The sequence below is a fragment of the Lontra canadensis genome, unplaced genomic scaffold, assembly GCF_010015895.1.
Source record: "Lontra canadensis isolate GAN:19392208 unplaced genomic scaffold, GSC_riverotter_1.0 scaffold9, whole genome shotgun sequence".
Taxonomy (NCBI): Eukaryota; Metazoa; Chordata; class Mammalia; order Carnivora; family Mustelidae; genus Lontra; species Lontra canadensis.
Window position 1 is genome coordinate 6,038,489 of NW_022631003.1, and position 12,252 is coordinate 6,050,740.

Below are 12,252 nucleotides of genomic sequence, written 5' to 3' on the forward strand. Positions count from 1 at the left end.
TGGTGTTGGGAAAATTGGATAGCCACATGCAGAAAAATGAAATTGGATCATTTCCTTACACCACACACGAAAATAGACTCAAAATGGATGAAGGACCTCAATGTGAGAAAGGAATCCATCAAAATCCTTGAGGAGAACACAGGCAGCAACCTCTTTGACCTCAGCCGCAGCAACATCTTCCTAGGAACATCGCCAAAGGCAAGGGAAGCAAGGGCAAAAATGAACTATTGGGATTTTATCAAGATCAAAAGCTTTTGCACAGCAAAGGAAACAGTTAACAAAACCAAAAGACAACTGACAGAATGGGAGAAGATATTTGCAAACGACATATCAGATAAAGGGCTAGTGTCCAGAATCTATAAAGAACTTAGCAAACTCAACACCCAAAGAACAAATAATCCAATCAAGAAATGGGCAGAAGACATGAACAGACATTTCTGCAAAGAAGACATCCAGATGGCCAACAGACACATGAAAAAGTGCTCCACATCACTCGGCATCAGGGAAATACAAATCAAAACCACAATGAGATACCACCTCACACCAGTCAGAATGGCTAAAATTAACAAGTCCGGAAATGACAGATGCTGGCAAGGATGCGGAGAAAGGGGAACCCTCCTACACTGTTGGTGGGAATGCAAGCTGGTGCAACCACTCTGGAAAACAGCATGGAGGTTCCTCAAAATGTTGAAAATAGAACTACCCTATGACCCAGCAATTGCACTGCTGGGTATTTACCCTAAAGATACAAATGTAGTGATCCGAAGGGGCACGTGCACCCGAATGTTTATAGCAGCGATGTCTACAATAGCCAAACTATGGAAAGAACCTAGATGTCCATCAACAGACGAATGGATAAAGAAGATGTGGTATATATACACAATGGAATACTATGCAGCCATCAAAAGAAATGAAATCTTGCCATTTGCGACAACGTGGATGGAACTAGAGGGTATCGTGCTTAGCGAAATAAGTCAATCAGAGAAAGACAACTACCATATGATCTCCCTGATATGAGGGAGAGGAGATGCAATATGGGGGGTTAAGGGGGGAGGAGAAGAGTAAATGAAGCAAGATGGGATTGGGAGGGAGATAAACCATAAGTGACTCTTAATCTCACAAAACAAACTGAGGGTTGCTGGGGGGAGGGGGGTTGGGAGGGGGGGGGTGGGGTTATGGATATTGGGGAGGGTATGTGCTATGGTGAGTGCTGTGAAGTGTGTAAACCTGGCGATTCACAGACCTGTACCCCTGGGGAAAAAAATATATGTTTATAAAAATAAATAAATAAATAAATAAAATAGTGAAAAAAAAAAAAAAACAAAACATGGAGGAAACTTTAATGCATACTACTAAGAAGCCAATCTGAAAAGGCTATATAGTATATGATTCCAATTACATGACATTAAGGTAAAGGCAAAAACTATGGAAACAGTAAAAAGATCAGTAGTTGCCGAAGTTAAAAGGGAAGGAAGGATGAATATAGATTGAGCACAGAGGATTTTTAGGTCAGTGAAACTATTCTACATACTACTGTAGCAATGGATATATGTCATTACACATTTGTCAAAACTCAAAGAATATATACCAAGGTGAACCCTAACATAACTTATGAACTCTGGGTGATAATGATGTTCAATATAGGCTCATAACAATGCAGGGGAGGGTGGTGCAGGTGTTGGGGCAGCAAGTACATAGGAAATCTTTATACTTTCTGCTTAGTTTTGCTGTGAACTCAAAACTAGTCTAAAAAATAGAGCCTACTAAAAAAACTTCAAGAATTTTTTAAAAAGTAAATGAGGGTATTTGCAATCTTAGCTAACCAGCGCCTGGCAAATAATATTCATTCAACTCATGTGACTGTATTATCACTTTCACATTGTCCTGCTCTATAAAAAAGGAGCAACTGAATTTAAGTAGTTTTAAACATGGATTCAAATTCAGTTCTGGCACTTACCAACAAGGAACTTACTCTCTCTATGCCTCCATTTCCTCATTTGTAAAATAGGTATTAAAAAAGTAGAAGTAAACAAATGAATATATATGCAAAACTGTTCAGGATAGTGGCTAGCTTAGAGTTATAATTTGACAAATGTTAGCAATTACTATTATTATTATCAAACCAAAGAGATAACATGAAAATCACACAGTACAATGTCTCCTACATTAAATGTCAAATCAGCTTCTTTCCTCCTCCTGTAGTAAAACTTTTCCCACATATCAAGTTTGTATCAATGAATGGAGAACAAAATATGAGAGAATTTACAAGAATCACCTCTGGAACTTTTTCAAAATATACATACCAAAAATCCACATATAAATTAGAACCTTTAAGAGGTTTGCATGGAAATAGGTGTATTGTAACGAAGTTCTCCGTAAGATTCTAATACACACAAATACAACCCACCTCCCACACAAATCCACATCTGATAAAGTTACTGAATATCAGCGACTAGCGGGATTCAATGTACTGAAACATACATTTGAATATAAATTTCTTGGAGTTTCTACATATTGTCCCAATAAGGGGCTGACAAATACATCCCACAGGTCAAATCTGGCTCACTGATCACAGGTCAAATCTGGCTCACAAAATCATCCCTGATTTTATACATCAAGTTTTACAGAAACATGGCACACCCAATCATTTCAATATTGTCTTTGGCTGCTCTCATACAACTACCACAAGGCTAAGTAATTGCTACAGAGATTATATGGCCCACGAACTTGAAAATATTTACTACCTGGCCTTTACAGAAAGTTTCTCAACTGCTGGTCTAGATTGTTCATACAGAATGCTATTCAGTAACTCAACTAGAACATCTGGCATTAAGAATAAGTTCAATGTAATTATAGCATCTCTTAAAGCATGTAAAAAACTAGATGAGTGGAAACAAAGCAAATAAACTCTTCCTTCAATTAAGAAGATAGAGGACAGAAATTATTTTGCCTGCTAGCAGTTTAAGGAAACTGTTCTCCCCCCAAATCCAACCAAGAGATCTGAGCAAATTACAGGCCCTATTTCATGGTCATAAGAATCGGGAAAACTTACTGCCACTTTCCACTGTGGTATAAGGGAAGACATGAAGTCCTTCTCTAATGGTTAGTTAAAATTTGAGATATGGCCCAAAATAAAATAAAATAAAATAAAATAAAATAAAATAAATTCAGCATCCATGTTGCCACTACAGAGAAGAAAGAAGCTGCTCTACATTAGGAGAAAATAGAGCTAAAATCCAGAGATGAGAACAGATAGAAAACAGAGTCTTGGTGACATTCTTGGCTCAAGTTCCAGGTATCTTTGAATCCAAATGCATCCCTGCTATCCTAAGTTAGGGTTATGTAAATCAGTAACTTCCCTTTTTTGCCCAAGTACATTTCAAAAGAGTTTGCAACTCAAGGATTCTAACACTAAAGCAACCTCTCTCTTCAGCTCATGGAAGGGTTGTTGGTTTTTTTTTTGTTTTTTTTTTCCATGAAAATAGGGGTAGTTTTGCTCATCCCTCATTAAATCCTTCATAAGTTAACAAATGTTGGTAATACAGAAATTTATTTTTTAAAAAACTGACAAGGGGAGGGGTACCTGGGTGGCTTAGTCAGTTAAGCATCTGCCTTCAGCTCAGGTCATGATCTCAGGGTCCTGGGATGGAGCCTCCTGCACTGGGCTCCCTGCTCAGCGGGGAGTCTGATTTTCCCTCTTCCTCTTTGCCTCTCCTCCTGCCCCCTTCATGAACGCACTCAAATACAATCTTTAAAGAAAATTTGACAAGGGTATGGTACAGTAACATCTCAATCAGCAGTTACTATTTTTGACTTGATTTTTCCTAGTATTAAAGAACTGATTTTTTAAAATATGAGCAATTTAATGTATATGCCCAAAAAAACCCCCAAAAACCCTACGCTTCAGATACCTTTAGCCTCCTCATCTCCATCTCCTCAATAATCATCACTGATAATCAGAAAGACAAGCTTAAGACATTATAATATTGTGACTTATCAAAGATTCTATCATATTTAGCGTTTATTAATCCTAGAAAATGCAATAATCATACGACAAATTTTCACCAATGATTAAAACAGGAGCAAAAAATAATATCCCTTTATAACTCAGGAAATTAAGTTCTTTGCACCATCTCCTTTACAGAAAGCTAAAGTTTCATTACAGTTTCAAATTAGCTGCCTGTGTAGTTCTATTTTAAGGGTATTCTTTTCTATTTTATTTTATTTTTTTAATTTCTTTTCAGTGTTCCAAAATTCATTGTTTATGCACCACACCCAGTGCTCCAATTTTAATAGAATATATTATTCTACCACTGGAAAATTATTATACTGGATGAGAACCTTATTTGCATATTTTATAAATACAGTATCACCTTGAATCAATTTTTCAAACTCCAAAGTTTAGAGTATTTGGTATTTTATTTTTAAATTACCTACCTGTACTAGAATCTAATTTATAAAATAATACTAGAGTTTAGGGGCGCCTGGGTGGCTCAGTGGATTAAAGCCTCTGCCTTTGGCTCAGGTCATGATCCCAGGGTCCTAGGATTGAGCCCCGCATCAGGCTCTCTACTCGGTGGGGAGCCTGCTTCCCCCTCTCTCTCTGCCTGCCTCTCTGCCTGCTTGTGATCTCTGTCTGTCAAATAAATAAAATAAAAATCCTTTAAAAAAAATAATAATACTAGAGTTAGATGACCCTATGAAAGAGCATTTCACATAACCCTGATACTGAAATGCTTTTTGGATTATGTGTTTCTAAGAGGTTCTGTTAAAGAGCACACTGCATCAAGCTGCCTTAACTAACTAATCCTAACTACCCTAACATAACCTTAGGATACTCTCTAAAGGAAAAGAGGTTTGCCATGAGTTTTTAATTTTTAATAAAATTTTAACAAGATCACTTTTGTGTATTGTGAGGGATCTGAAGGCCTACAGTTAATCTTTTATTTTGCAATGCCTTATTTTATATTCCCCATTACTTTGTGGCCTATCAAAGCATCAAGATCATTTTTAGATGTTCCATAAACTCTCCTCATATCAAAGCACACGTTCTTAAGAAAATTAAATAGTATTTTAAAAAGCTTATAATAAAGTCATCTGCCCAACCTCTCCTCAATCCCCAGTTTTAATTATCTTAGCTATTTAGTTGTCCATATCCAGTATGTGTATACTACTACTGCTTGAGAATTACTTACTTCTTGCCACAACATTAATATTAACACGTATTGTGTTATTCAGCGCCAGACTCAACTTTATATATATTATTTCACTTAATCTTGACAACAACTTCATGATGTAAGTGCTATTATACTCCAATTTTAGTCCAGAAAATTAGGACACAGTTCAGTAACTTGCCCAGGGTCACACAGCTCGTAAGTGCAATACTAGGATTTAAACTCAAGCAGCCACACTTTTAATCTATATCTTCTTACATCTATCTACTCCACAGTCCATTCTTAATAAATACTTTTGGGGTGATTCTCTCAAACTAAATCAAAATAATAGGCAAAATAAAACAAAGAAGTCAAAACTGTAAAATGGCATTTCTCACAGCCAAATATAATTTTTTGGTTTACAGGTCAATAGTTTTCAACTTTGGCTTTGCCACAATCTATGAGGTCACTAATTAGTTGCACTTTCATTTTATATCTATTGATTCAGTGGTTACTATGCTTAAGGTACAGTATTTTTAAACCTAAATTACAACTACATGACCTATAGCATTCTGCCTGAATAAAAAAAAGGCATCAGATTCTAAAGACTTTCAGAAAGATATGCTTTAAAGGGAAAGTGTATGCCAGTAATCTTATCAGAAGAAGAAAAAAATTTTCAAAGGAATTTTCTATCTACTTTCTGAAAGCAAAAGCAAATGATTTATTTATGTGTACACATGTATATCCCTAACTACATGATAGAACAAAAAATAGTAATGGGAAAAGGCAAAATCATTTTAACTAAAGAAAAACTTCAAAAATGAGATTTTATAAAATCTGATGGTAAGAGAAGTAGTAATACGTCGGCTTACCGTTTTAAACAAAGAAAAAAATGAGACATGAATATGAACAAAATTAATGTGAAGCAAAAAAAAGTTGCCATTTTAAAAAAGAGAGAAACTAGAGAAAAGGCAGTAACAGAAGTTTTGAAATTGAGAAAAAAAAGGAAGCAAACAAGAGATGAAAACCCTAGATAATCTAGGCAATCCAGTTCAAAGCTCTGTGTCAGATCTTGCTGAAACAGAGAGCCCCTATAATAATACTCTGGCAAAAGGAGGTACTGCGGCCTCATTCTATGAAAGAGCTAGGAAAGCTTACTGAGACTATACTAGTAGATGAAACGGAAGATTGGTGATAGCAAGTTAGCTGGATTGTACACCAACATATGGTCTCTATCTTCTTGCCGAAGTCATTCTTCTAACCACCTGAGGTGACAGAAATCTGATACCGCTTATAGGCTACACTAACCAATTCAGCACTTATTTGGCTTCTATTAAGTATTTCACATGTCTGTGTATTCCCAACTACATCATTAACTTCTGGAGATCAGAAGCTATCCTAGCTATTTTATTTTCACCCATATAACCTAGCACAGTGCTATGCATGTAGCAGATAGATACTCAAACCTACCGATTCTGAAAAACCACAACAATCACAACACTAGAGTTTAAAGAAATCTTAAGCGAGATCTAGTTGAGCCTCTTTATCTTTTTATCTGAGATCAGGACCTGAGCCAGATAAGAGTCAGACATTAACGACTGAGCCACTCAGGTGTCTCTAGCCTATCTCAAAAGCAAAGAAACTAAAATCTCTTAAATGTCCAATAGCCTAAAGTCACAGAGCTAGGATCAACACCCTAATCCCATGATAATCAGTTCATCATTTTCCAAAGAGCCTCTAATTTTTCCATTATGATAAAATGAATAATCACCCACTTCATCAGAAAACAATAGCACCAGTATTCACTACACGCGAGGGCTTTCAGAAAGTCAGATTTGCTTGGCAGCCTATGTGCCTTGGTCTGGGATGAGTGCTTTATAAACATTATATAAACATTTATAAACATTATTTTTTTACTTAATCTCCCAGTAAATACTCTAAGAGGTATTAACCCAATTTCACAAATGTAAATCGACCATGATAACAACAAGTGGCAGAACCTAGATTCTGTTTGTCACCAGTGGCTCTTAACCACTATCCTTTATTACCTCTTGTATTTAACACAAAAATCCCAAAGTCTCAAGAGTCCAGCAAATTACCTAACCTAAACAAAATAAAGAAATGTTTAAAACACTGACTTAATGGATGGGTCATTTAATTAATTAAAAAGTAAGGGTCTCTCACTGTAAATACCTCTAAAAAGAAGGTTTGTTCATCTAATTACATAATCCCCTGAGAAAGGGTTTAACAGTGACCAATTTGCATACTAACAGAAGATTTAAGGAATGGCTAATTTCTTACAAATAATTCATCTGTTCAAAAAATATTAAGTGAGAAACTATTTTTGTGACCCAGTGTTAAGTATGAAGATAAATAAAATAAAACTTGCTCCTACAAGATTCTATTCCATAAAATAAAACCCACACAAGTCTCTAAATCATTTACCAAAACCAAAATACATGTGGGTATCTCCCTCCTTCTTCTGGTAGAGGAAAAAGAAATAACATTAACTGAGCATCTACAATGTGCTAGTTCTTAATCCTCAACATGGTCTCACCTAATCCCCTACAGCTAAGTGAACTAGGCCACATCTCCATTTCTGATGAACAAATTTGGGCTTTAAAAGATTAAGAACTTGTCTCAGGTCCCTTAGTTAATTACAACAAATTACCGAATTGGAACCTAAGTCTGTCTGACCAAAAGTCTATGTTCTCTCCTAAAAAGAGTTAAAAGTATTATTATTTTATTTGCTCACCAAGGCAGAGAATGGGTTTCTTTCCAAGGGAGATTGAAAACACTGCTTATTTTAACAACAAAAAAAGAATACATTATCACAATCCTCACAATAGCCTATCAGTTATTATCATTTCATACCATTATTATAAATGATGAAGCCAAAAGTAGAGAAGTAGCTTGCCTAAGAACATAATGCAAGGAAGCAGAACTTTACCATATCTATACCAGGTATGCATGCAACATTAACCACAGAAAAAATGCAGAAAGAACTTAGCTCTTATAATTCTAAGCTTAAGATTCAAAACATCTAAACTAATCAGACATTGTGTTTGCTAGGTGAAAAAGAATGGCAGATATCACCTTTATCAACTTCCTTTTTCAAAGATAAGCTGATTTTCTAATAATATTCTTTTAAATGGCAACCTGAAGACTGGTCTCTAAATTTCAAGCCTACAGGCCATTTCATTACTACAAGCAGTATCTCTCTGGATTTGTTAGTTAAAATTATTCCTAAAGTACCAAACAACGTACTAGTTCACAAAGCAAGCGTTTATTAAACGAACAGTATGTTAAAATATATAAAATCAACATTTAAGTATTTGAAACTGCCACACAAATAGATGAATAGAAATATTCCCTAGAAACATTTTTTAATCATCTGAAAACTTTGTTTCCTGGCATATTTTTAAGGCCTAAGTGTGAACTAAAAGGAGGATGTGTCCAATGCCAGTTCTAAATATGGTACTACCTTGGTCACAAAAATATTTAGTTTTACTGTACAGCTCTGTTTCTCAGAAATCCAGAGGAGCTTTTACTATTGAGAGTGGCTCAAGCATATTCCTAAGGAAACGTTCCATTTGTTTCTGGCAAATCAAAGTGATGAATAAGAGAGTGGTTGAATATTAATACATAGCATGTTTAAGTGTGTGTCCTTATTTACATTTTACTAAACAATAAAAACAACGCTTTAACCCAAATTTCAGAAATAAGTAGAATCATTCTACTGCAAAGTAACCAGGTAGATACTTCCATGTTTGTTCCCCCCCACTACAACACAAAGATTGTCTTCTTCCCTTAACCTCAAAAAAAACTACAGGAGTTTTTCAGGAAGCTTTGCCGCTGCCGGATCCGCACCTAACCGTGGATGATTAGAAACTGGAATGCATCACAAATTACCTCCAGTACTGAACAAGCACTAGCTCAGCTATAAACTAAGAGGTAAACAAGTACAGAATGTGACTGATCCTGGAGCAGGGCACTTTTACTTACATGGGAAGATACTCATGTGATGGGAAACGTGTTGCACTGTCCTCCCCTGGCTCCAAAAAACAAACAAAACAAAAACAAACGGTACTTTGACAAGCTAGTGTAAGCGTGGGTCTATTCCCAAAAGTTCTGACCTCTCTCTTTAATCGCTTAAGGACAAACGCTCAAATAAGGACATCCGACACAAGGTGCCCGAGGTGCTGCCTATGGCATAACCTGGAAGGACACCACTTTTACCCAAAAACTGTGTTCTCCCCCACAGTGATGAGCTACATGGGAGGAACAGATAGTCATTCACCCTAACCAAGCAAAAGAGAAGAAATCAAAATCAGACACGCTCCCTCCTCGCCCCCGAGAAGCCTGGAGCCCGACTAGGGGCGTAAGTTGCGGATCCAATCCAGAACCAGGCCCCCGTCGCCGGTGCACTCACGAGCAGCGTGGCGACGGAGCAGAACCAACAACATCTCCACCTCTGTCCTCTAGGCACAGCCAGGGACTGCGTCCCAAAGCCCGCCCCGACCAGGCCCGCCCCGCTATCTCCACCCCGTTATCCGCTCGCAGCTGCGCTCGGGCCTGGATTTGCCTCCCCGCCCTCCCCAACTTCGGCACGTTCCACTACCCCCACACGGTTAGGCCCCAGCCCTCCGCAAGTCCGGGGGGGCGGATAGGTCGGGGCCCGAAGGGCGAAGAATGCGCTCGGTGCGGTTCCTCACCTCTGGATGGAGAAGGGGCACACAGCCCGCTTCGGTATCGTACTCATCCGGGCCGTCCGCCATCTTGGTATTAAATCCCTCCTCCCGCTGCATGCCGGGAGAAAGCGTTTCACCCTCGCGGGGCTCGGGCGCGGCGGAGGGCACGCGCGAGGGCGAGCTCCAGCCCCGCCGGAGGCGATGCGGCCGCCGCCTCCGCCTCCTTCTCCTCCCCACCGTGCCGCCCCCCTTGGCCCCCACCCCCGCCTCTGAGGGCGGGGGTCCTTTCGCGCGTGCGCGCCTGCGCGCGAACCGGGCCGGCCCCCGGGCCGGCCCCCGATCCGGAGCGCGCTCTGCTGCACTGCGCCGGGCCAGACGGGCGGAAGGCTCTGGGCGTGGGCAGCGCGGCCCGGGGGCGGGCACCCGGCACGAGGCAGATGTGCGCCACTGTCCCCTCGAGGGAGGCGGCCAAGGGGCGACTCAGTAAGTGGGAAACCTGGCGGCCCCGTGGAAGCAAGATGGAACTGAGGCGCCGCGCAGCAGAGGACTGGAGGCCTAGTGTTCCCGAGGCGGCGCACGCCCAGGAGCACCTGGACCGGCTCTGAGACCCCCGGGACTCCTTCCCAGAGACCCGGGGCGGAACCTTTACCGGGCTCCAGGTACAAGACTTTGGGGTGTTAGATTTGAAGCAAGACGTTCGTCGCTCCTGAAGACGATAGATGCACTCCCTTCCTCCACACTCAAAAAGGTCATCCCGCAATTTATGCCTCCGGGAGGTGCCCGGAAAAACGGGTGCAGCTTGGGACTTCCTCCTAGAGAAGCCTTTTTTAAATGACCCAACCTGCCTTCGTTGGTCTTGAATTAACAGTAATTACATAAAAAATGGACACCCGCAAAGCCCACACACCCCCGTCTGCTACATTTTAATGTAACCCAGAAATGCAGAACCTGTCATTTAAACTGAATTCGCTGAAATTCGACCCCGATAAAATGACTAAAGCCATTTTTAAATGGATATTGGGGTTTTATGATGGGCCGGGGTGGGGGGATTCCTTCCTAGGAACGTGCTGGTGGAAAAATTATAGAAAACATGTATCTCTGGTTTTAGCTATTAAAAACTATAAATCTAAACTGCTCAGAGGAAGATTTAGCAGACATCACGAAACATGACTGTTAAAGATCGTGATACTAACCTGTTTCCTGTTAAAGCCAAAGCAGCCAAGACCACTGGGAAGAAGGCTGCCATCTGATAAGGTCAGATTTATGTGTAAATCAGGAGGAAGGGCACCCCAGAGGAAGCATGGAGACCACGGGAAACGGGAGGATGAAGTGTCTTTTGTAAGGTTTAGGTTCCCGCCAAAGGGAGTCAGGAGGGTCTAGGGAGAAGGAATACCAGTTCCGGATTGGACGCTGTTTGTGAGGTGGAACTAGGAAAAGCGGGGATTAATCGGGGATTGGATGCTCTCATGAAGAGAGGACTGTTCACTAATTGGGTGCACCCAGTAATAAATAAAAATAGCTAAATAGCTAGTAATAGCTAGGTAATAGCTATTAAAGAGCCAGATATTAGCTAAAGAATAGCTATTACATAGCTGCATAGCTAATAAATAGCCTTGGCGTCATTTGTAAGAGAACAGTATCCCTCAGAGAGGTGGATACAGCTTTTTACAGTTGCTGCATGGCCATGGGAAGAGCAAGGTTCTCTGTTAACTTTGCAGCTGGCATATCTGTCTCTGTCCTCTGGCACTGCTGCTTTTTTCTCATTTCAGTCTGAGCTGATTTTAATTCTTTTGGTCCTAGCCCAGAGGGAGAATTATGGTTTGACTCTTTCACCCAGCATGCAGAACTAGACAGAATTAGGGTTCTACCTTTGGAGCTCCAGACTGCTTTTAGATGTATTTTATCATGGACGGAAGTAATTTTCACCCCAATAATCAATTTTCATCTTGTTCCTCCTTACCCTATATCATGCATTTACTGGAAATAGAAGATGAGAGTAAAAAAAAAAAAAAAACAAACAAAAAAAACAATTGGGAGGTGGGAATAAAGAAAATACTGAATTGTGGGGAAGTGACATAGAGGCAAGTATAGATGACAGCAAAGAATGTTTCATGGGTGCCCCTCTATTAGGAACATTGGGGTATATGAGTTTTCACAAAATGGAAATGTTGAGCCATCCCAGAGATCACTGCTGTATGACTGAAAACAATAGTTATTAAATTAAGAAAGAAATAAATTAGGAGTAAAAGCAGCTATTCTTGGGAAAATATGTTGAAGGTGAGGCTTGGGTGAGGTTCAGTATGTAGCGAAATGAACCCTATTGATATAATCAGGGTCCATCTTGGTAATTGCAGAGTTCTCATCTACATGCAGATTTGAGTCAGTATATTCAGGGTACTGTGAAGGAC

The 12,252-nt window shown here is 39.7% G+C and overlaps 1 protein-coding gene and 1 pseudogene across 3 annotated transcripts in view; one reads left to right on the plus strand and one right to left on the minus strand.

The window, feature by feature from the left end:
- The window catches only part of ZDHHC17 (zinc finger DHHC-type palmitoyltransferase 17), an 87,856-nt gene extending 77,869 nt beyond the window's left edge, over positions 1 to 9,987 (minus strand). For all 3 annotated transcript variants that reach the window (XM_032854721.1, XM_032854722.1, XM_032854723.1), the window contains exon 1: positions 9,869 to 9,987. In XM_032854721.1, the coding sequence (XP_032710612.1) occupies positions 9,869 to 9,961 (93 nt within the window). In that variant the 5' untranslated portion in view covers positions 9,962 to 9,987. The remainder of the gene's footprint in view (positions 1 to 9,868) is intronic.
- LOC116866082 lies at positions 9,960 to 11,855 on the plus strand (annotated as a pseudogene).
- Positions 11,856 to 12,252: the final 397 nt, after the last annotated feature.